At 37.3% G+C, this 26259-nt stretch overlaps 1 protein-coding gene and 1 pseudogene across 1 annotated transcript; one reads left to right on the top strand and one right to left on the bottom strand.

Annotated features, from left to right (window-relative positions):
* Window positions 1-7695: 7695 nt before the first annotated feature.
* Window positions 7696-14344, bottom strand: LOC143407944 (phosphatidylinositol N-acetylglucosaminyltransferase subunit P pseudogene; annotated as a pseudogene).
* Window positions 14345-24744: 10400 nt separating this feature from the next.
* On the top strand, window positions 24745-25983 carry Slc35g2 (solute carrier family 35 member G2). Its single transcript, XM_076868780.1, has one exon. It carries the CDS (start codon window positions 24745-24747, stop codon window positions 25981-25983), a length of 1239 nt encoding a protein of 412 aa, XP_076724895.1.
* Window positions 25984-26259: the final 276 nt, after the last annotated feature.

Below are 26259 nucleotides of genomic sequence, written 5' to 3'. Positions count from 1 at the left end.
GATAAAGTAAAAGACTTCATATTCCACTAATTTTTATTTTTCAGTGCTAGGAATCAAATCTAGGACTTCATGCATGCTAAGCAAGTGTTCATCCACTGAGCTACATCCAAAGCCCTTTCCCACTACTTTTTCAAAAAGACAGAGTCTTGCTATGCTGCCCAGGCTGGTCTCCAACTGGGACTACAGGCATAGGCTACCACTCCTGGTCTAATATCCTGCCCAATTTTAGAACCAAATATCAGTTTTCTATTGTCAATAATGTTTATATAAAGGTCAGAATTTGCTGGGCAAGGTGCCTTTAATCCCACCTATTCAGGAGGCTGAGGCAGGAGGACTGAAAGTTCAAGATTAGCCTCCGCAATTTAGCAAGACCCTGTCCTCAAGTAAGAAATAAAAGGGCAGGGGCTGTTGCTAAGCAGTTAAGTACCCGGGTTCAATCCCCGGATGTGTGGGAAAACCCCTAGTTTATAGCCAATTTAAAATCCAGTCTAAAATTATATCTTTTTCACTCTGAAAAATCTAAAATGTGTAATATAATCACTTCTGGCTATTATAAATAAAGTACTAAGTAATTAAGCAGATACTTTTGAGGTTTTTTTGAGGGCTACCCGGAATTGAACTCAGGGGCACTCAGCCACTGAGCCACATTGCAAGACCTATCTTGTATTTTGCTTAGAGACAAGGTATCACTGAGTTGCTTAACACTTTGCTTTTGCTGAGGCTGGCTTTGAACTTGGCAATTCTCCTGCCTCAGCTTCCTGAGCTGCTGGGATTACAAGCATGCACCACTGCACCAGGCCAAGCAATCATTTCTTAATATGGGACTTAATAAACTGTCATGATATTTCTGGTAAATAATCAGAAGACTTACCTTGAAGTATTTTGAAATAGACACTTTCCATATTTCATAAAAGTACTTCAAATATGCTTACATTTATTGCTATTAAGTGTTATTCCAAGAATGCCTAACTCTAGCCACAAAAACATTTTGAAAATAGAAAAAAGTAGTACAAACTAATAACTTATCTTTAATATTCCAGATATACCCAACCTTTCATCCAACCTTACTCAAGTCATTTGATCCAATTCCATTTCTATTTCCTTTTTTCTTCCTTGCTTAGTGGTTTGGGATCTGCTTCACATGACAAGGAGGTATGAGTAATGGGGTTCAAAGCCTGTTTTCAGATTGAAAATTCTTAAATTATTGTTATCCTTTATGAGGTGTCCCTCAAAAACTCCTGAGTTAATCCAGGATTGGTTAAAGGTGAAATCATTGGATTATGAGAACTACAACCTAGTCAGCCCAGCCTAGTTTGAATGGACTATCTGGGTGGTAACTGTAGGCAGGTGGGCTGTACCTGGAGGAGATGGTTCACTGAGGGCGTGCCCTGGAAGTGTTCATTTTTCCTTGGGCCCCTTCCCCTTTCTCTCTCTGCTTCCTGGCCAGCCATAAATGAAGACATGGTCCTCTGCCACACCCTTCTGCCATGATTTCCTGACTCACCTTGGGCCCAGAGTCAGCCCATCATGGACTGAACCTCTAAAACTGAGCTAAAATAAACTTTTCCTCCTCTCAGTTGTCCTTGTCAGGTATTTTGGTCATAGCAACAAAAAGTTGACTGACACAGTGATGTATCTCAAAGTGAGAATTCTCTTAAAACTTTGCACAGTTGCTAATTCTCTTGAATCATGGCTGGACCTTTCTGACCAGGTTGAGTCAGCATGGGACCAGTATAGAGTCTAGGGCAGGCCTCTGCAGACTGAAGAGTGGTTCCTTAGGGATCTGAAACAGTGTCCCCAGCACAGAATTGCAGTGAAGTGGCAAAGCTAACACTGTCAGGACAATAACAGAGGTGAGGACAGCATGGAAATAGGAGAATGAGCAGACAGCCTCTGATAGCTGATAGCAGAATGGAACAAAGTTCAAGAAGCAGAGGTGGATTGCTGCAGTTCATGACTGAGTATTTTTGCTCAATCAATGATTATTAAATGTGCTTTGTGTGCCACAAATACAAGTGAAATTTCTGTTGGCTTCTTTAACACACAGGCTACAAAGGGGGCTATGATTTGGCCTATTCCCTTTAGATAGGCCTAAAGATATACTTACAGATCCTATACCTGAATCTGTTGAAGAGTGGACATGACTGATTAAAGGAGCCATCTTGGGCCTTGTACAACCCAGAAGTCTCAAGATATTCTTATAAATCCTGCTTAGCCTGGTTGTGGGAAGAAGTGGAATCATACTGTGATAGTTCTTGACTTCCTTGTGGTTCTCAGTCTTCTCAGAAGGAGCATGTGAAAAAACAGAGGTCTGAGTAAGTTTCAGTGCTTGCTCCCTGTTCCTTCCCTCTTCCCCCTAGGCTAGATGGACCTACATGAAGATTTGAGTAGAAGTGATTGGGAGGTGGATAGGATGTGCAAGAGAGTTATAAGAAAATAAATTTTTCTTGACAACTGCATTTCCAGAGAATTATATAAATAATCACATAAGTTTTAAAAGGTTCCCTACTAAAAGATTGCTTGGAGGGCTATAGCTCAGTGGTAGAGCATTCACCTAGCATGCATCTGGCATTGGGTTCGATCCTTAGCATCACCTAAAAATAAAATAAACATAATGTGTCCATCTACAACTAAAATATAAAAAAAATATATATATATATATATATATATATATATATATATATATATATATATATGTATATAAATAAAGATTGCTTGGAGGAATTATTCAGACTCTCAAATGGTGACCCTACATCCTAATTTGTCACAGTTGATGTGTTTTGTTTCAGTATTCTGAGCTCAAAATGCCATCCATTCATCTTTAAGGAAATCCTATGTTACCAAAGTTTGGTTACCAACCAAACCTGGCTGATTCTTTAAAAAAATCCATTCTAATTTTCTTTTTATTTTTTTTAAAATTTTACTACACTTTATTTTTTTAATGGATACAATACCTTTATTTTATTTATTTATCTTTATGTGATGCTGAGGATTGAACTCAGAGTGTCACATGTGCTAGACAAGCACTCTACCACTGAGCTACAACCCCAACCATCGTTCTAGAGTTCTTGATATAATATAGACTATTTTTTCCAAAACAATAACTACATCAAAACAAAATATAGGCAAATTGTTTACTATGAATTACTGTTATACACTATCCTATCAAGAAAATACTCAATAATTAACTCTAAAACTATTAAGGATCACTGGAGTTGGGTGCTGTGGTGCATACTGTAATCCCAGTGGCTCAGTAGGTGAGGCAGGAGGTTTGAAAGTTCGAAGGCAGCCTCAGCAATGGTGAGGTACTAAGCAACTCAGGGAGACCCTGTCTCTAGATAAAATACAAGAAAGGGCTAGGGATGTGGCTCAGTGGTTGAGTGTATGGTACCTGAAAAAAAAAAAAAAAAAAAAAAGATCAGTGGTATTGTGGTCAGTCTGATTCATTAGACAGGCATTATATATGAATCAATATTCTTTCATAAATTTCAAAGTATGGGGCTGGAATTGTGGCTTAGCAGTAGAGCACTTGCCTAGGACTGGCGAGACCCGGGTTCGATTCTCAGCACCACATAAAAATAAAGACATTGTGTTGTGTCCATCTACAAAAAAAGATCCATTCTCATTCTCTCTCTCTCTCTCTCTCTCTCTCTCTCTCTCTTTCAAAGTATGAATGCTTTATTAATATTTATATTAAAATAGTATTGTTAAGAAGTAGGAGAGGTTTATTGATTGATGAGTTTCATTTTTAAATGTTACATGGTATGCCAGTGTATCTGATGAAGTTTAGTTGTAACAAAAATCCTTTAGCCTTTTGGATCAGAGATAGAATATAAGGAACCAAAAGTTACTAAAATCACTGGAAAATCTGGATTAGGACATTTCCAGTTTGACCTCCATGCATACTTTCTAGAATGCATGATTTTATTCTTTAAAAAATTTTTTTTAGTTGTAGATGGACACAATGCCTTTATTTATTTTTATGTGGTGCTGAGAATTGAACCCAGTGCCTCACATGTGCTAGGCGAGCACTCTACCACTGAGCCACAACCCCAGGCCCACATTATTTTATTCTTTATTTCTAATCTAAATTATTGGTAGCATTTTATGAACTGTATGCAAGCTTCTTGTTATAGAAAGAGAACTGAGAGAAAAATCAGCATTTCTTCAATGCTAGTGACAAAGTCTGCACAGTATTTAACTAATGGAAAGGAATAATGTTAGTATTTGTTGAGCACCTACTCTGTGCTAGGCATTGATCAGTGCTCTTGACCATCATATCATTAAATATTTATTGACCATATTTTAACATAGTAATTTCAGCCTATCCTACAAATTAAGAAATTGAAGTTTTGGGGCTGGGGATGTGGCTCAAGCAGTAGCGCACTTGCCTGGCATGCATGTGGCCTGGGTTTGATCCTCACCACCACATACAAACAAAGATGTTGTGCCCGCTGAAAACTAAAAAATTAATATTAAAATTCTCTCTCTCTCTTTAAAAAAAAAAAAAGAAGTTTAGAAAAATTATGTAACTCAGTTTTAAAGTGCTTTCTGGTATGTGTGAGGCTCTGGGTTCAATCCCCAGAACCACATACAAAAAAAAAAAAAAAATAGAAAACAAATATTATGTCATGTATGCACAAACAGAAATGATAGAGGCAAAATTCAAATTTAGTGACATCCAACCAAAGTTCTTTCTTCAATAACTACATCCAGCAAGCCAGTTCATTCAGGTATTGAAACATATTTTACAATTCACTTTTTTCCTAGATGATACTTGAGGATGTAATTTTTAAAAACAAATGTTTTAGGCATAGGGGTATAGCTCAGTGGGAGAGCACTTGGCTAACATACATAAGGCCCTGGATTGAATTCCCAGGACTGCAAACAATAAAAACCAAAACCTCAGAAGTTTCACAAGGTCACAGGGGACTAGCAAGCCAGCAAATCATTTATTTCCCTGCAGGCTAAAATCATCTTGTCTATGTCACTTGACCCACATCTTTGTGATCCTATTTATAGATACTTCAGAAAATAAGAAAATTCAGGACTGGGGGTGTAGACCAGTGGTAAAGTGCTTTCCTAGTATGTGCAAGGCACTGGATTCAATCCCCAGCACCAAAATAAAATAAAATAAAATAAATAAAAAATAAAATAAGGAAATCATGGGTTTACCTGCAGGCAGTTGTTTTGTCTAAACCTGTACTACACTGCAGCTCTTCTGTCTGGTTTTCAGACATTGACAGAATGATGATATATAATTACCACAAACATGGTGAATTGAAACAGCATAAATGTATCCTGTAGCTCTGTAGGTCAGAAGTCCAACATGGGTATCACTGGGCCAAAACCCAGGTGTCAGCCAGCTCTAGGGAAGAATCCATTTTCTCCCCTTTTCCAGTTTCTAGCAGCTGCCTTCAGCCCTTGGCTCACAGCTCCCTTCTACCTTCAGCGCTGGCAGTGGCAGGCTGAGTCTTCAGGTTGTATCCCTCTACCCTGGCTTCTGTTGTGCTCTGACTTTTCTATCTTTCACTTTTAAGGACCCTTATGATTATACTGGGTCAAACCAGATCATCCAGGATAGTCTCCCTGTTTTAAGGTCAATTAGTTTAGCAGCCTTCATTTCATCTGCTACCTCAATTCCCTTTGCCACACAAGGCAACATAGTCACAAGTTCTGGGAATGTGAAGGTAGACATGTTGGTTGGGTGTGGGCGTTATTCTGCCCACCATGGATGGCTACTTTTCAGTATGGTATAGAAGAGCCCAGGCTTTAAAATAAGGTTGATCTGAACATTGGCTCTGCCATCAACTGGATGTCTCCCACTGCCAAGTCACTAAACCTCTCAAAACCTATTTCCTTGCCCTTAAAACAGGTGATTAAAGGGCTGGGGGTGTAGCTCAGTGGTAGAGCACTTGCCTAGCACATGTGAGGCACTGTGTTTGATCCTCAGCACCACATAAAAATAAATAAAGGTATCATGTCCATCCACAACTAAAAAATAAATAAAAAATAAATAAAAATAGGTGATTACAGGGCTGGGGATGTAGCTCAGTGGTAGAATCCTTGTCTTGCATTTGCATGACCCTGGGTTCAATCTCCAGAACTGGCTGGAGGTGAGGGGTGGGAGGCAGATTATAACTGTACACTCCACAGAGTTGTTTTGACCTTTAATTATTTTTATTTTTTTTTAGTTGTTGATGGACCTTTATTTATTTATGAACCCACTGCTTCACACATGCTAGGCAATTACTTTACCACTGAGTCACTAACCCTGACCCCTGTTTTGACCTTTAAATGAGAAAATAAAGTTCTTAGCACATGCCTGGCACAGAAAAAGTTCTAAATAACCTTAACTATTATAATTAGACCCATAGTCAGTACTACCAATCCACATCCCAGGTGACTGGGAGCATCTGTGCTTGATATTTCTTGTGGTTTCATTTTTCCTTTAATTGAATGGTTGCCTTAAATCCTTCCCAAACCAAACAGTGTATTGATCCTAAATAAACACATAAAATATGAATGAAGATACTTTAGTTCACTTTTGGTTACAGCTATTTTTTCCCATTGTTCTCTGTCTGGAGAACATAGAGGCAAACATGAATATTCTAGATTTCTTCTATTTTAAAATGGAAATGTTCTCCTGATCATAAAAAAAAATATTCACATTCAAAGGAAAAACTGAGAAATCACTATCCATTCACTTTCACATATGTGGCTTTTCCTATAGTTGTGGTCTTCCCTTGAATAAGGGAGTGGCCATAGTTGGTCATCCCATTTGCCTTTCACCTTTCAAAAGGATGAAGTTAATGAGTGGTCTGTTGGGTTCAGAGCTCATTGTTACATCCATATTAGCCAGCCTTTAAAAGGGATAGCATAGAGCTGGGGATATAGTTCAGTGGTAAGGACTTACCTAGCATATGCAAGGTCCTGGGTTTAATCCTGGCACAATACACATACACACACACACACACACACACACACACACACACACAAACAATATTATAAAATATTTAATGACATAGAAAAATGTGTATAAATAAAAAGTTATGAAATAGTATACCTTGTTCCATATCAATTTTGAAAAACAAATCCCTAAAAGGGTCAGTAGTTTTCTCCAAGAGGTAGGGATTATGAGTGATCTTTATATTCTTTGCTTTCTCATATTTATGATTTTTTATAATAATTATATATTGCTTTTGTAGTAGGAATAAGCAAAATGTCTTTTTCTTATTTAGAAATATGATGATGGTAAACCACTCCCGAATCAGATGCTTGTTCTAAGCAAGCCCAGATGCTGGAATACTGGGAAGCCCTGATGCAGAGCCACTGTGGATTTCTGGTGCTGGGATTCACTTGACTGGGCCAAACTGTGAGGTGTGCACTGGGCAGCAGGGAACTAGCAACTGAAATTCAGCCTGGAGATGATGAAGGATGTGGATCACCAGTGTGCTTCATAATTGATTGCAGATGCTTCAATTTTATTTATTTATTTTTAATGCTGTATTTTATTTATTCTTTTAATGATGAATATTTAAAAACATTTACAATATTCATTAAAATTTACTTGGGAAGAACAACTTTCAATTTTTTTCATTTCAATATTGAGCAATAATAAGAGAAAATAGATAATTGTGGTCAAAATTATTCTGTCAAAACATCATGCTTGATATTAGCATCTTGACATGCAACTCAGTTTTTGGTGTAAAGTTCTCTGGCTGCAAGAAAGAACATTTAGTTTACTAATGGGACTCTCTCTTTTTTTTTTTAAATTTTTTTTCAGTTGTAGATGGACTCAATACCTTTATTTTATTTGTTTATATGTGGTGCTGAGGATAGAACCCAGGGGCTAATGCATGTGAGGCAAGTGCTCAACCACTGAGCCACAACCCCAGTCCCTAGGACTCTCTCTTAATGCTGGGAAGGCCTCTGCTTGGTATTTCTTCTGCTGTTGATTTTTAGCATAGTTATCTGTGATTGTATGAATGGAGTTGAGTGGAGAAGTACTCATCATGTTAATTCCAAATAAGAACACATATCCCATTCCTATAGTAATAAGGAGGTAAACAGGTAACTCGACTGCCCAATATTTTGATGCCAGTAGGTTAAGCCTAATGAGTTTAGCCAACATTCAGGAATAAAAGCCCAGTGATGGGGCTGGATCTTCTAAAAATCAAAGGGAGATCAGTAGAGGAAAGGGACCAAGGGGTGGGAGGTTAGAGGGAGGAGGGAAATTCAGAGAAGTTATATTAGTCAAATTATATTGTTACATTGTGTACATGTATGAATATATAATGACAGATCTCATCAATGTGTACAACTGTAATCCACCAATTTAAAAATGTGGGGAAGGGGCTGGGGATGTGGCTCAAGCGGTAGCGCGCTCGCCTGGCATGCGTGTGGCCCGTGTTCGATCCTCAGCACCACATACAAACAAAGATGTTGTGTCTCCCGAAAACTAAAAAATAAATATTAAAAATTCTCTCTCGGGGCTGGGGATGTGGCTCAAGTGGTAGCGCACTCGCCTGCCATGCGTGCGGCCCGGGTTTGATCCTCAGCACCACATACAAACAGAGATGTTGTGTCCGCCGAATACTAAAAAATAAATATTAAAATTTTCTCTGTCTCTCCCTCTCTCACTCTCTCTTAAAAAAAAAAAAAAAAAGATCAGAGCCTGAAGATTCTTTAAAAAAAAAAAAATTCTCTCTGTCTCTCTCTCTCTTTAAATAAATAAATAAATAAAATGTGGGGGAAAAAAAGAAGCAGGAAAAATAAAATTGATGGTTTATCGATTGTCAGCTATAAGGTGGGCAGGCACCATCCATCAGTTGAAAACCTAAATAAAACAAAAGACTGGGCTGGGATGTAGCTCAGTTGTAGAGTGCTTTTTTAACATGTTCAAAGACCTGGGTTTAATCCCCGGTACTGGAAACAACAAAACCAACCAACCAACCAACCAAAACAGGGCATACATACATACATACATACATAACCTCCCCAGCAAGAGGGAATTCTGCAACAGTTTTTGAAACAGAACTGCAACACTGGTTTTTCTCTAGCTCTCTATCCTGATACCTAATATGGAAATTTTGAACTTTCCACTTTCCAAATTTTTTAAAAAATTTTTATTTGTTGATGGACACAATATCTTTATTTCTATGTTGTGCTGGGACCAAACCCAGGGCCCATGCATGCAAGGCAAGCACTCTACCACTGAGCCACCACCCCAGCCCACTTTCCAAAATTTTATGAGCCCATTCCTCAGAATATATCAATCTCTTTCTCCTTGCCTATTTCTTTTTCTTAATTTTTTTATTTGTTCTTTTTAGTTATATATGACAGTAGAGTGTATTTTGACATATATACATGAATATAATTTCCCATTATTGTGGATGTACATGATTTGGAGTTTCACTAGTTGTGAATTCATATATGAACATAGGAAAGTTATATCTGATTCATTCTACTGTCTTTTCTATTCCCATCTCTCCTCCCTTCCCTTCATTCCCCTTTGTCTAATCCAATGAATTTCTAATCTACCCACCCCACTATTGTGTGTAAGCATCCATATATCAGAACATCTCGTCTTTGTTTTTTGGTCTTGGTTTATTTCACTTCTCCAGTTTCATCCATTTATCAGCAAATGCCATAATTTTGTTTTTCTTTATGGCTGAGTAATATTCCATTGTGTATATGTACCACATTTTGTTTATTTAGTCATCTGTTGAAGGGCAGCTAGATTGGTTCCATAGCTTAGCTACTGTGAATTGAATTGCTATGAGCATTGATGTCACTGCATCAATGTAGTAATCGTGTAGTATGCTGATTTTAAGTCCTTGTTGGTATATACTGAAGAGTAGGGTAACTGAGTCAAATGGTGGTTCCATTCCAAGTTTTCTGAGGACTCTGCTTTGCTTTCCAGAGTGGTTGCACCAATTTTCAGTCCTACCAGCAATGTATGAGTGTGCCTTTTTCCCCCACATCCTTGCCAACATTTGTTGTTACTTGTATTCTTGATAATTGCCATTCTGACTATAGTGAGATGAAATCTCAGTGTAGCTTTAATTTGCATTTCTCTAATTGCTAGAGATGTTGAACATTTTTTCATGTATTTCTTGACCAATCAGACTTCTTCTGTGAAGTGTCTGTTCATTTCATTTGCCCATTTATTGACTGGGTTATTGATGTTTTTTTTGAGTTCCTTGTATATCCTGGAGATTAATGCTCTATCTAAGGTGTATGTGGCAAAGATTTTCTCCTATTATGTAGGCTCTCTTTGTGTTTTTGATTGTTTCCTTTGCTATGAAGAAGATTTTTAGTTTGATTTCATCACATTTATTGATTCTTGATTTTGCTTCTTGTGCTTTAGGAGTCTTGTTGGGGAATTTAGTTCCTGAGCTGACATGATAGAGATTTGGGTCTACTTTTTCTTCCAGTAGGCACAGGATTTCTGGTCTAATGCCTAGGTCCTTAGTCCACTTTGAATTTTGTGTAGGTTGAGAGATAGGAGTTTAATTTCATTTTGCTACATATGGATTTTCAGTTTTCCCAGCACCATTTGATGAAGAGGCTATCTTTTATCCAATGTATGTTTTTGGCACCTTTGTCTAGTATGAGATAACTGTATTTATGTGGGTTTATCCTTGTGTCTCCTATTCTGTGCCATTGGTCTTCATGACTATTTTGGTGCCAATACCATGCTGTTTTTGTTATATAGCTCTATAGTATAACTTAAGGTTTGGTATTGTAATGCCTTCTGCGTCACTTTTCCAACTGAGGATTGCTTTGGCTATTCTGGGCCTCTTATTTTTTCAAATGAATTTCTTGACTGCCTTTTCTATTTCCATGAAGAACGCCATTGGAACCTTAATAGGAATTGCATTAAATCTGTATAGCACTTTCGGTAGTATAGCCATTTTGATAGTATTGAATCTGCCTGTTAAGAACATGGGAGATCTTTCTATCTTTTAAGTTCTTCTTCAATTTCTTAATTTAGTGTTCTGTTTTCATTCTAGAGTTCTTTTACCTCTTTTGTTAGATTGATTTCCAAAGGTGGTTTTTTTTTTTTTTTTTTTTTTTTTGAGGCCATTGTGAATGGGGTAATTTTCCTAATTTCTCTTTCAGTGGATTCATCACTGGATACATAGGAATGCATTTGCTTTATGGATGTTGATTTTATATCCTGATACTTTGTTGAATTCATTTAGTTCTATAAGTTTTCTGGTGGAGTTTTTGGATCTTCCAAATATAGAATCATGATATCAGCAAACAGTGATAGTTTGACTTCTTTTTTTCCTATTTGTATCCACTTAATTTCTTTCTTCTAATTCCTCTGTAGAGTTTCAAGGATGATGTTGAATAGAAGTGGTGAAAGAGGACATCGTTGTCTTGTTACAGTTTTTAGAGGGAATGCTTTCATTTTTTCTACATTTAGAATGATGTTAGCCATGGGTTTAGCATATATAGCTTTTACAATGTTGAGGTACGTTTCTACTATTCCTAGTTTTTCATTGAACTTGAATGGATACTGTATTTTGTCAAATGCCTTTTCTGCATCTATTGAGATAATCATGTGATTCTTGTTTTTAAGTCTATTGATGATGAATTATGATGAATTATTGATTTCCATATGTTGAAACCAAATTGCATCCCTGGGATGAACTCCACTTGATCCTGGTGCATTATCTTTTTAATATGTTTTTGTATGCAATTTGTCAGGACTTTATTAAGAATTTTTGCATCTATGTTCATCAGGGATTTGGTCTGAAGTATTCTTTCCTTGATGTGTCTTTGGTTTTGGTATCAGGGTGATACTAGCATCATAGAAAGAGTTTGGAAGGGTTCCCTTCTTTTTTATTTCATGGAATAATTTGAGGAGGATTGGTGTTAGTTCTTCTTTGAAAGTCTGGTAGAACTTGGCTGAGAATATGTCTGGTCATGGGCTTTTCTTTATTGGTGGGCTTTTGATGGCATTTTTAATTTCATTATTTGAAACAGATACGTTTAAATTTTCTATGTCCTCATGATAGAATTTAGATATGTCATATGTCTCTAGAAATTTTTTTGATGTCTTCATTTTATGGGAGTACAAATTTTCAAAATAGTTTCTTCAGTAGTGTCCATTGTGATATTTCCCTTTTCATCATGAATTTTAGAAATTTGAGTTTTCTATTTCTGTTCATTAGCTTGGGTAAGGGTTTATCGATTTTATTTATTTTTTCAAAGAACCAATTCTTTGTTTCTTCAGTTTTTGGATTTTTTGTTTCAATTTCAGCTCTGATTTTAATTATTTCCTGTCTTCTACTGCTTTTGTTGTTGCTTTGTTCTTTTTCTAGGGATTTAGATGTCATGTTAGGTTATTTAATTGTTGAATTTTTTTTTTTTTTTTTTTTTTTTTTTTTTTGATACCGGAGATTGAACTCAGGGGCACTCAACCACTGAGCCATATCCCTAGCTTAGGATCTCCCTTTTGCTGAGGCTGGCTTTGAACTTCCGATCCTTGTGTCTCAGCCCCCTGAGCTGCTGGGATTATAGGTATGCGCCTCCGCACCTGGATTAACTGTTGACTTTCTATTCTTTTAATGAATGAGCTCAATGCAATGAACTTTCCTCAGCACTGACTTTTAGTGTCCCAGATATTTTGATATGTTGTGTTGCTATTCTTATTCACCTCTAAGTATTTTTTTAATCTCATTCCTGATTTATTCTGCTATCCATTGGTCATTCAATAGCATATTATTTAGTCTCCACGTGTTGTGGTAGCTTGTATCTTTTATTTTATTGTTGATTTCTAATTTCATTCCATTATGATCTGATAGAATACAAAGTATTATCTCTATTTATTGGATTTACTAAGAGCTGCTTTGTGGCCTAACTATGGTCTATTTTATAGAAGGATCCATGTGCTGCTGAGAAGAAAGGGTATTCAGTCATTGATGGATGAAATGTTCTATATATGTCTGTGAAATATAAATTATTAATTGTATTTTTTAAAGTTCTATAGCTTCTCTATTTAGTTTTTGTTTGGAGAATCTATCAGTGGTGAGAGAGGTGTGTTAAAGTCACCCAGTATTATTATGTTGTGGTCTATTTGATTCTTGAAATTAAGAAGGGTTTGTTTTAATATATGTAGATGCTTCATTGTTTGGGGCATAAATATTTACAATTGTTATGTCTTCCTGATGTATAATTCACTTAAGCAGTATGAAATGGCCTTCTTTGTCCCTTCTGATTAACTTTGGCTTAAAGTCCACTTTATCTGATATGAATACAGAAACCTCTGCTTGTTTAGGAGATTCATATGAATGATATGTTTTCCCCATCCTTTTACCTTCAGTCTGTTGATGTCTTTGCCTATGAGGTGAGCCTCTTGGAGATAGCATATTGTTGGGTTCTGCTTTTTAATCCAATCTGCCAGTCTATATCTTTGATTGATGAGATTAAGTAATTTACATTCAATATTATTATTGGAAAATTATTTTTATTCCCTTACCATAAACACAGTAAATTTTCAAAAAGTGTTCACAATTTCAAATGGTGGACAGGGAAAGAACAGAAGTGCTATAGGATGTGATGATTATCAAGGAGAGGAGTAAGATAGAAGTAAAAAATTAAAGGAAGAGTGAATGTAAGAATAATAGAGATTGGCTATGAGCAGAAGACAAGAGAGAAAGAAGGGAAACAGAGAAGTGAGAGAATATATACATATACATATTTATATACATGTATATATATATGTATATATATAGAGAGACACACACATTTAAAAAATTAAAAATAAAAGAATGAAAAGAAAATGAAATATAATAATTGAACTTCCTAGTCCTCAAAAAAACTAATCAATGAAAAATAACTTACATCAAAAATTCAGTCTGGTCAGGCATGGATTGTGAGTTCAAAGCCAGCCTCAGCAAAAGCAAGGAGGTAAGCAATTCAGTGAGACCATGTCTCTAAATAAAATACAAAGTAGGGCTGGGGAAGTGGCTCAGTGGTATAGTGCCACTGAGTTCAATCCCTGGTACCCTCCCCTCAAATGCATTCTACTCTCATGTATAACTAATTAGAACAAATGAAAAAAATAATTAAAAATTCTAGAAATGAGAAACAGTACCAAATATGAATGTATGAATGTCCATGAACCATAAGATCACAATGGAACATAGAAAAGGAAAAAAAAAAAAGATCTTGATGAAAAGTTACGGAGTTGTTTCTGTTGGAGTTCAAAATATTCTCAGCTTCCCTTCTCAGCAGTTTTAGGTGGGTCGTCTGGAGTGTGATGCTTACTCACCTCAGGATGATGTTGCTGGAGTGACAGAGGTAATCCCATAGGCAGAATTCCCATAGTCAGGGTTTAGGCTTTGGTAGGCTCTATGTTCTTCACTGAATGCCACTGGGTCTGGAGATTTTAAATCAGCACATCTCTAGGGCCCACCTGTTGCCAGTCGACAGTGGAGGACTGTATCCCAAAGATCTCCCCTGTCTTCCATGTGGTGGAGGAGCCAATTCTTAGTCACTACATCACCTGTGGACCCCATATTTCCTGGTCTCTGGTTTAGTCTCCAAAATCAATATCTCTCACCCCTACTCTTTTGAAATCCCAGCCAGGTGAGTCTTTCTCAGCCAGTCCTGTAAGCAGATGGTTTGGAGGGGGAGAGAGAGAGCCAGGTGCATTTCCTTGACCTATTATCTCCTGTGTAAGTCTCTCTCCACATTTGATTTTCTCCTTAGGTACATTCCATGTTGTGCAGTGTGGGTTTCCCAGGCTTGTATTTTGAACCAAACTCAGATTTGCCAGAAATCAGCTTCAGCTGCAAAATGGTTTCTTCTTCTGTCCTTCACATGCAGTCGAGATAGATTTGGCTTCTTTCTGGCACAAGGAAAAGTTTAGTTGGGCAGTTTCTTTCAGTTTAGTGGGGCAGTGTCTTTGATTGCTAAACTCTCCATACCCAGACACACCTCAGGGCTTATCCCTCCACTTTGCTCACAGATAGACCACTCTGGCTGGTACCTCCAACTGTGGCAGCAGCTGTGGCTCTGGGGATTTATTTCTTATTTTATTATATCTAGTCTCCTGAGTCCCCTGCTTTGAATATCAAATATTAAATTCCAGTAAAGAATGCCCCCTCCCCCCTTTTTTTTTGTTCACCCACCTTGCTGAGAAGCTGCCTATCTGCTTTCTAGGTTTCATGCTATGGAGCAGCCAGGAAAGTGACCTTCTCTATTCCACTATCTTGAAAACCCTCCTCAACTCTTTCTCTACCTCCCTACCTCCCTCTTTCCCTCCTCCATATATACCCCCCACACTTATTCGATCCCATCTACTGCCGGCATTACAAGAGGATTGTCCTAAGGATTCAAACCAAGATAGTGGACAAAATTATTGGTTTTAGGCTTTCCATACTGAATTAAGCCCATTGTTCAAGTGGATGCCAAACAATTTACCCTTTTAATCCATTTGTTTCTAGCATTTCAGGTTGATACATTTGTACCTAGGCATGCTGCTCCTTTGGTTCTATTTCATGTTATCTCTACATGGCTGAGTTGATCTGTATAGCCCAAATGGACCCCTATGCCTTGGAGGGTCCTCCCTGTGTAAACCCCTATTAGAGGAACCCTGTGAGGAAGGTGGCACATTGGTCCGAGTACTTTAAGCAGGTACTCATAAAGTTATGGTCACTCAACTACACAGTTGTATGGGAGGGAGAGGTATCAAAATACTCTTTTAAAAGACAAACTGTGGGCTGGAAATACACCTTATTGGTAGAGCACTTGCCTAGCATGTGTGAGGCCCCGGGTTCAATCCCTAGCACTGCAAAAAAAAAAAAGAGACAGACAAATTATGAAGAGTTGAGTCAAAAGATCCTACAAGTTATCATCCCAAACTCTCTTAAAATAGATATAATTATTATTTATACTCTTGTTGGGAGCAGAGTCAGAACTAAAATCTAACATTTCTCATTCTCAAGTTGTTTACCTTTCTGGCTCCTTCTTTTTAGCTGAGTGCTTGTAACATATGCTGAAGGTTCTAATTCAGGTGCCTTTTCTATCTAGAAAACAGTTCTTGTCTATGCTCCAACAGCTTCCTGTACTTCCCTGGCTTTCTTTATTTACTTCTTAAAATACTAAATTTAAATTTACATTTCATTTCCCCTACTCTGTAAGATCTATGAGGACAAAGACTATCTCTTTTATTTATTTTCATATTTCTAGCACCTATCATGGTGCTGAGCATATGTACCTCAATTGATTTTATTAATTGAGTTGAAAGACTCAAAGATGTGCAAAATATAAGAGCCCATCAGGATTCTAGGTTCTCTTCAAGAACTTATTTATGAAATTCTGGAATTAGATGAATATTTGAGAGACTGATGAAGATTCATATCTATCTCTTTAGTTTAGGTGACTTTTGCATCAGTGGGACACAATATAATATTAGCATCATTGAGAAATGCTGGAATCTGTTGTATTTACTGAGAGAAATTATACAAAAATTATGCAATACAAATGACAGTTTAATATGTGCTACTAGACTAACAAAGAAACTAAGGAATGCCTAAGAGGATGTTGAATATGACTTTCCTCTTGCTTCAGAAATCACATCTAGAATCCCACAACAGAAGGACAAAATATTCCACTTTCCAAAGCCAATCAGTTTGGGCCAGATGATACTTCCTAAGAGATCTTCCAATTTTAACTATCACTGGAGAATATCCACCTTCCTTCCTATTCTTTAATATATTGGGGAGAAGGCTGGCAATATAGCTCAAATGGTAGAGCACTAGTCTAGCATGTGTGAGGCCCTGAGGCCCTGGGTTCAAATCCCAGTAAAGAAAAACATAAAACAAAACTCTGTGAGGGAAGTGAATGTTTTAGTTATCTATTGCAGGTACTTGATTATCTGTCATGATTTCTTCTGATCAGGGATTTGGAAAGGGTGTGAGTGAGTGATTCTGACTCTGGGCGTCTCATATACTTGCATACAGGTAGGTGGCTGGAATAGCAGGGGGCTGTAGCAAGTGGGGCTGACCGGGCATTTCTTTCTTTGTCTCAAAACCTCTTCATGTGGTTTCTCTACATGGGTGAGTTTGAGCTTCCTCACAGCAGTCAGACTGCTTATCTGGCAGCTCAGGGCTACATGCAGGAGTATTCCAGCCAGGAAGGCACAGTTCTGGGACTAAGACTCAGTGTGCCACTTTTACCATACTGTGTTGCCTGAAACAGGTCATGAATGCCTGTCTACTTTCAATGAGAGGGGACATACACCCTCCCCTCCTCTCTATCTAAATATGTCAAACATTAAAAAAAAAAAAAAACAACAAAAAACATGGGGCTGGGATTGTGGCTCAGTAATAGAGTACTTGCTTAGCATGTGTGAGATACTGGGTGTGATTCTCAGCACCACATATAAATAAATAAACAAACAAGTAAATACAAAAGTCCATTGACAACTAAAAATATCTATCTATTTATCTATCTATCTATATTTTTAAACCCAAACATATAATATGGGAGATACTAGATACAAGATTACTGATTCTTCGGAAGGTTCATCTGGTCACAGGGATCATATTAACAGTCATGGGGCTTTGTTCTAAGAAGAATATGCTTTTTCCGTGTCGGGAAAGGTCACCAGATCATTATTTGTAACTGTTGGGTGTGCCTTCTCATTCCCCACTTGGAAATCTGCCTAGATAGCACATTTTAATTGTCCTTTGCTTTCCTGAGCACAGAGAATGTAGGAGAGGAGTCCAGTGATAAGTGATCCTTATCAACTTTTTAGAGTGGCAAGGAGAGGTGAGTTTCCTGGGGCCAAGAAAGTACTGTTAGTTTCTTCCCAGGAGAGCTTCTGAACAGGCAAGGAGGCCAAACAACAAAAATCTGTGGACTATAAGCCTCAGAATACGGTTTTCTCATAAGGGGGATGTGTGCATTGAGGAGAGCCTAGAGAATTTACATGAGATAAACTGCATTTGCATACTTGCAACCTAGAGGATATCTCAATAAAGACATGAGCTGAGGGAGAATTCCAATAAGTATCCAGGTCAGGGCTCAATCTGAGATGCAGAACCAGCAGGAGATTCATTATAAGGAATTGGCATATGCTCTTGTGGGCCTGGATAAGTAAGTCTGAAGTCTGTGGCAGGCAGGTGGGCAGGGAGGGGAGATTAAGAGCTAGTTGATGCTGGGCATGCTGGAGGCCCTGGGTTCAATTCTCTATAAGGCAGGAAGCAAGTTGGAAACCCATAAGCATGGCTGAAGTCTGTTGTCCACAAGCAGTAAGAAAAGATATATCATGAGCAGGTTAGAACTCAAATATTTTGAAATCTCTGAATTTAAGAAAGGACTAGCTCTCTTTTAAAGGACTGACCTAATTAAGTCAGGCCTATTCTCACTTTAGTCTATTTTTCATAAAGTTAACTGATAGGGGACTTGTATCACATCTGCAAAATCCCTTCACAATATTATTTAGATTAGTGTCGTTTTGTTTTTTTGTAAGCGCTAGGCAAGGGCTTTAATTCTGAGCAACTTCAGCCCTAGATTTGTGTCTGCTTAAATAACTGGGGACTGTAGTTCAGTCTAGCCACGTTTACAGATCAAAAATTCATTATATGACAGCAGCCAACTTATGAGACATATGTCTCTTTCCTTTTCCTTCCTCCCTGTGCCAGTACACTAGGGGAGATAGAGCCTAGAAGAATGAGACAGAAGCTTTTGAGAGAAATCTGTCTCCTTTCTATGGCCTTCAAAGGGAGGAACTAGGAGGAATGAAATAGCAACCACAGCTCCTCCTTCTTCATGTTCCTGGACCTATAGATCTGACTTGCAGTTGGAAAGGGAAAGCTTTGAATGGATATAAAATAAAACTTCAACAATGAACAGTGAATGGAAAGTTATGGAATCTAACTAAGATAGGATGAAGATCATTTTTGTCCATCAAGGAAGGGAAATGTGACATAGCATATTTGGTTGTAGTAACTGGAAACAAAATTACACTGAGTTGAATCAAGTAGATAACAAAATTATTAGATTATGAAAATTAGATGGGATGAACTACTGCAGATGTTTAAACATGAAGAAGGAGGAGGAGGGGGCTGGGGTTGGAGCTCAGTGGTAGAGCACTCACCTAGCATGTTCGAGGCCCTGGGTTTGATCTTCAACACCACAAATAAATAAATAAATAAAATAAAGGCATTGTGTTCAACTATACCTAAAAAAAAAAAAAAAAAAAAAAAAAGGAGGAGGAGGAAGAAAAGAGGGAGGAGGAGGAGAGGAAACAAATGGCTGGAGAAGTCAGGAAAAGCTTGTTTCTAAAGATAGAATTTGTATTGGATCTTAAAAGATGAGCAGTGTTTAAAAAGTTTGAGCAAAAGGGAGTCAGTGAGAATAAAGGGTTAGGAAATTATATGTGCACGTATAGAATGAGGTCAGGGATTGCTGGACTAATTGCTCAGAGCAAAGTGTTTGTGTTAAGGAACTAATTATTGATAGGTGCTATATTAAGCAGAGCATTGAGATAGAGGCAGAAGAGTTGAAATTTGATAAGGCAGAGAGTAGGTCTATAACGAACTCTAGGTTCTTGAATGGGAAAGCCTTGAGGAAAGTTTTTGTTTCGTTTGAATCTTTTAAAAACAGAGTAATGTGACAGTGGAAAAATACAGATGGGTTTTAGAGAAAGATTGGGATTCAAAGAGGGTAGTTAGGATGTCTTTGAGTTATTTTTTTAATTATTGTGACCAAAATACTTAATGAGAACAACTTAGAGAAGGAAAGGTTTATTTTGGGCTCATGGTTTTTGAGATTCAACCTACGATTGGCCACTCCATTGCTCTGGACCAAAGATGAGGCAAGAACATTATGGTGGAACTGTGTGGTAAAGGAGAGCTGCCCAATTCATGGCAGCCAGGAAACAGAAGGAGCAACTTGACCCAGGATAAGAAATAATCCCCAAAGATACACTCCCAGTGACCTGCTTCCTTCAGCCTCATCCCACCTGCCTATAGTTACTACCCAGTAGTCCATTTAAATTATTAATTCATCAAATAGATAATCAAATGGATTGATCCATTATGAGGCTAAAGCTCTCATAATCTAATCATTTCATCTCTGAACATTGTTACATTGGATATCATATTTCTGACACATGAGCTTTTGAGGGAACACTTCATATCCAAACCATAATATTTTGCCCCAGACCCCTAAAATCTCATGTTTATCTCACAGTACAAAATGCATTCAGTCCATCTCCAAGAGTCCCCATAGTGTTAACAGTTCCAGCATTGCCTCCAAAGTCCTTAGACTTATCCAAAGTCTCCTTCAAGACTCAAAGCAGGGCTGGGGATGTGGCTCAAGCAATAGCACGCTCGCCTGGCATGCATGCGGCCCGGGTTGGATCCTCAGCACCACATACAAACAAAGATGTTGTGTCTGCCAAAAGAAAAAAAAAACTAAAAAATTAATATTAAAAAATTCTCTCTCACTCTCTCCCTCGCTCTCTCTTAAAAAAAAAAAAAAAAAAAAGACTCAAAGCAAACTCTTGGCTGGGAGACCCTAAAAAAATCAAAAGCCAGTTACATGCATCCAATATATAGTGGCAAAGAATAAGAATTCCCATTCCAAAAGGAAGGAATAAGTGCTTAAAAAGAAGGTATGGAACCAGCGCAAGACCAAAACTCAGCCAAGTAAACATTAGATTTTGTAATTCCATGTTTGGCATCCTGTGTACATTGTGATGAGATGTGAACTCCAAAGGGCTTGGGCTGTTCCACCTTTATGGCCTTGTTGGTAAGGCCCAGATGCAGCCCAGATGGCCTTCCTCTTAGGCTAGCTCTCTCTGCAGCCAACAGCTTTTCTTTGCAGATGTTCCACATTACTGTCATCTCTTAATCCTTGGGGGTCTTCACTACAGTTTTGGCTTAATTCTCACAGTTTCATGCATTGCCCTCACAGAGATTTAGACCTTGAAACATTTTGCTTGGCCTCCCACGTCTTCCTTTGTAAATCTAAACCTCTAGCATCCTGCATTCCTGCAGAACCAACAAGATATACTACCAGATAAAGCAGTGGCCAGGTCTTTTTGGACCATGGATGCAGTGGCATCTGAGTGTCTGGGCAGCTGAATGCAGTAAAATTAATCCTGGGGAGACAACTTTCTTTTCACCACTGTGTGAGCAGGTGACCCCATCCACGATCTTTTATCAGAGAAAGAGGTTTTACCCTTGAGCCTGCTGTGGGTGTGATCTTGCTGATTGCTGAGATTCCCTCAAGGCATATTTTCTATTTTCTTTGTGGAAGGTACTTGGCTTCTTTTTAGTGGAGGTACTTTCTTCAACAACCACACCTTCCTTGTATCCAGTTTTTCACATGCCTTTATGGCCAAACTGCAAGTTTTAAAACTCTTCTCTGCTTTCTGCTGGTTATTCTCATAGTAAACCTGATAACAAACCACCAACAATATCAATGCCAGTTCCTGAATGCTGTGCTGCCTTGAAATTTCCTCTACCAGATTAACAAGTTCATCACCTTTAATTTTAGCCTCACATACAAAGTCTCAAGACATGGGCAAAATGTAGATGAGTTATTTGCCAGAAAGTAACATATGTGGCCTCTAGTCCTATTCCCAATAGAGTCTTCATTCCCTTTTGAAACCTCATGAGCACAGTCTTTACGGTTCACATTCCTATATATATTGTGGTCTTCTGAGCTCTCACCAGAATTGCTCATTAAGCTTTGCTTACAAGATTCTAAGGTTTTTCCAGCCTGTGTCTCTGAATTTTTCCAAACTCCTTCCATAAATCAGTTCCAAAGGCTTCTGAACCAAATGGTCAGGTTAGCCACAGCAATGATCCCACTTTCAATATCAATTTCTATGTTAGTCCACTTTTCATCACTGTGACTAAAATACCTAATAAGAACAACGCAGAGGAGGAAAAGTTTATTTCAGCCCACAGTTTCAGAGATTCACTTCATGATCAGCTTGATTCATGGCGTTTTTTTTTTTTTTTTTTTTTTTTTTTTCCCATGCTCTGGGTCTGAAATGAGGAAGGGCATGGTGGAAGAAAGCTGCTGAGCTCATAGCAGCTGAGAAGGAGAATGAGCAAAGATCTAGGGACAGGATATAATCCCAAGGGCATACACCTAGTGACCTGCTTCCTTCAGCATTGCCCCACCTGCCTACAGTTACCACCTATTAGACCATTCAAATTAATAATCCATCAAATGGATCAATCCACTGATGAGATTACGACCATCATAATTTAATCAGTTCACCTATTAATATTGATTGCTACATTGGACATGTCTCCAGCACATAAGCTTTTCAGTGGTTTCTTTCATATCCAACTGTAATGGGATGTGGTTGCAGTTATTTTAGATAGGAATGGACAATAACTTGACCCAGAATCATAAAAGTAAAATGGAGTTGGAGGAAAAGGCAAAATCTGAGGAATATTTCAAAGACAAAAACAGTAATATTGATGACCAAATGGGAGTGTAATGGCAGAAATGATAATTTAGAGTATCCTTTGATTTCTAGTTTGAGGGTCTAAAAGAATGGTGACATCACAAATATAAATGAGAAAATAGGAAAGGAAAATCTACTTGGGAGAACAAAGCTATTAATTCAATTTGAGGTTATTAAAGCTGAAACCATGATTTGAGGTGGAATGTTCTAGAAGCTGGAAATAAAGAATAATCAGATTAGTCTGATAGGGGCATATTGGAAGGGCTGCAAGGGATAGGTCCATGCTAAGAAACTGAAGGACTTGGGGGAATGGATGGTGTTTTTTTTCCCATGACTTTCCAGCCAAAGGCAATCCCTTAAAAAAAAAAAAAAAAAAGAGTAAATAGAATAGAACAGTTGGCTCTCCAGATGGTGTCAAAGAACAGAATTAGATTTGATTTCTGGGCCATGGCTTACGATCCTGAAACTGATGAGTTTGGGCAAGGAACCAGGGAGGACAAAAAAAAAAATTTCTTTTTCTTCTCTTTCATTTTCTATTTTTTAGTGGGAAAAAAAGGAGTCACTGGAAAGGAATTAGGAAATTTTTCAAAGGAAGAAAGGAAGGAAAGAAAGATAACTGAATGAGCAAATACTGGTCTAAAAGAAAGAATCACCCAGTGTAAAAACACATAATGTTTCATAAGATAATTATAGATGAAAGAAATCAAATTTATTGCTAATACTTATTGAGAGTTTATTGTATGCTGGCACTGTGGCTTGTTTTTTATATGCATTATTTCTTTACTCCTTATTTAACAAAATGAAGCTTAATATTTTTCTTATTCAACAACATTTCATAGACATCTTTCCATGTCAGTAAAGATCCACATTGTCATTTTTAATGGATCCATAGCATAATATTCCATTGTATAAGGGTTATCTTTGTTAGCTATAATGATCCTGCATATACCTCCTCACACTTTTTGTATGCTCTTTTTTCCTTAAGTAACAGATGAAATTTTACATTAGTTTTTTTTTAAGTATTTATTTTTTTAGGTTTAGATGGACACAACACAATGCCTTTATTTATTTATTTTTTTATGTCATGCTGAGGATTGAACCTGGGTCCTGCCCGTGCTAGGTGAGCGCTCTACCGCTGAGCCACAATCCCAGCCCCTAGTTTTTAATTTAATTTTTTTAATAATATCATGATTCAAAAATAAAAATATGTAAAAGTATGCTACAAAAAGGTTTTCTTCTATTCTTCTTCCCTGTACCACCCCAACCACTATTAGTTTATTTTGTTTATAGTCAGCCATAATTTTGTTATATAAGGAAATATAAATAAGTTTTCTTACTTTTTTTTTTGGTGGTAATTATGTTTGAACCCAGGGCATCTACAGCCCCACCCATTTTAAAAGTTTTTTTTTTTTTTTTTGAGACAGGATCTCACTAAGTTTCCAGGCTGACTTTGAACTTGCAATCCTCCTGCTTCAGCCTCCAAGTAGCTGGGATTATAGGTACACATCATCACAACCCGTTCTTTTCTATTTCCTTCCCTTCTCTTTTTATTCAGAATGTAAAAAGCATCTTGTAATCACCTTTTCATGGTGATATTGCTTAATACAGGATCTCAATATATGTTGCAGGGATATTGCTTAATACAGGATCTCAATATATGTTACTCAACTACTTCTCAGAAAAGTTGTACATTTTTTATTCTCACCAACAATTCATATGCTACTAAACTCATTTTTTAATTTCAGTATATTTTTATATTTGAAAGAATATGACAAATATAGAGTAAAATCACTATAATTGGTAATATAAGGTGGATTCCGGCATTATACCAAATTGATTACACAAAGGACTTTGGACTCATCTACTTATAATTTATAACATAGACAAATGGTCACAATGAAAAAGAAAAGTTTGATTTAAGTTGTTATTGATTTCTCTGTGTTTTGGGATGAGTAGAGAAATGGGTAGGAATGAAAGAATGGAAAAAATATTATGTCCTGTAAAGCTGAGAAATAAAGCTGGATCAGACAAGAATAAGCAGGATGAGAAATTGGGACAAATCTAAGATGGGAGTAAAAAAAGGGTAGAAGATTCCATTGTGCTCCATACATGTGATAAGCATATTTCCAGATCATCTTGTCCTATATTTTTTTATAGACTCCTGTTATAATCTCTTTTTGACATTGAAGTGGTGCATATTATTATAACAGAAATTCTTTTTTCAATGAAATGTATATGACATTTGTCTCTTTTATTTTTAATAGAATTGATTATCTGAAAAAATGGATACTTCTCCATCCAAAAAGTATCCAGTTAAAAAACGGGTGAAAATACATCCCAACACAGTGATGGTGAAATATACTTCTCATTATCCCCAGCCTGGGGAAGATGGATATGAAGAAATCAATGAAGACTATGGAAATTTTATGGAAGAAAATCCAAAGAAAGGTTTGCTGAGTGAAATGAAAAGAAAAGGAAGAACTTTCTTTGGAACCATGGATACTCAGCCTCAACCAACAGAGGATCCAATGACTAATGAGATCGGACAATTCCAGAGCTTTGCAGAAAAAAATATTTTTCAATCCCGAAAAATGTGGATAGTGTTGTTTGGATCTGCTTTGGCTCATGGATGTGTAGCCCTTATCACTAGGCTTGTTTCTGACCGTTCTAAAGTTCCATCTTTAGAACTGATTTTTATTCGTTCTGTCATGCAAGTCTTATCTGTGTTAGTTGTGTGTTACTACCAGGAACCTCCCTTTGGACCCAGTGGATACAGATTACGACTCTTCTTTTATGGTGTATGCAATGTTATTTCTATTACCTGTGCTTATACATCATTTTCAATAGTTCCTCCCAGCAATGGCACCACTATGTGGCGAGCCACAACCACAGTGTTCAGTGCCATTTTGGCATTTTTACTTGTAGATGAGAAAATGGCTTATGTTGACATGGCAACGGTTGTTTGCAGCATCTTAGGTGTTTGCCTTGTCATGATTCCCAACATTGTTGATGAAGACAATTCTTTGTTAAATGCCTGGAAAGAAGCTTTTGGGTACACTATGACTGTGATGGCTGGACTGACCACTGCTCTTTCTATGATAGTATACAGATCCATCAGGGAGAAGATCAGCATGTGGACTGCACTGTTTACCTTTGGTTGGACTGGGACAATCTGGGGAGTGTCTACTATGTTTGTTCTTCAAGAACCCATCATTCCATTAGATGGAGAAACATGGAGTTATCTCATTGCTATATGCATCTGTTCTACTGTGGCATTTTTAGGAGTTTATTATGCCTTGGACAAATTCCATCCAGCTTTGGTCAGCACAGTACAGCATCTGGAGATTGTGGTAGCTATGGTCCTACAGCTTCTAGTGTTACACATATTTCCTAGTGTCTATGATGTCTTTGGAGGGGTGATCATTATGATTAGTGTATTTGTCCTTGCTGGCTATAAGCTTTATTGGAGAAATTTAAAAAGGCAAGATTATCAGGAAATACTAGACTCTCCCATTAAATAATACCTGGTTATTGTTATTTTGTTAATGCTCAGTTATTAATATGTACACTGCCAATTTTAATGTTTACCTATAAATGTCTTTATGTTATATAATTCAGAGTGCTATATAATATATAATAAATATAGACAGATGTAGAAAAGTTATTATAGTGTAATATATTCAAATATAGATATTAAATATGCAAAATATGTCAAGAACTTGGTGTCTTTACATTTATTAACACAGGTGATTGTGAAGTGTTAATTTCTACTGCAAAGGTCACAAAACTCAAAGAAG

Source organism: Callospermophilus lateralis, chromosome 10 (genome assembly GCF_048772815.1).
Source record: "Callospermophilus lateralis isolate mCalLat2 chromosome 10, mCalLat2.hap1, whole genome shotgun sequence".
Lineage (NCBI taxonomy): Eukaryota > Metazoa > Chordata > Mammalia > Rodentia > Sciuridae > Callospermophilus > Callospermophilus lateralis.
The sequence above is the reverse complement of the archived record's forward strand: the minus strand, read 5'-3'. Positions and strand labels throughout refer to the sequence as shown.

Bases quoted from the DNA above. Each gene is read 5' to 3' on its own strand.
- Slc35g2 (XM_076868780.1), top strand. From the start codon at position 24,745: ATGGATACTTCTCCATCCAAAAAGTATCCAGTTAAAAAACGGGTGAAA.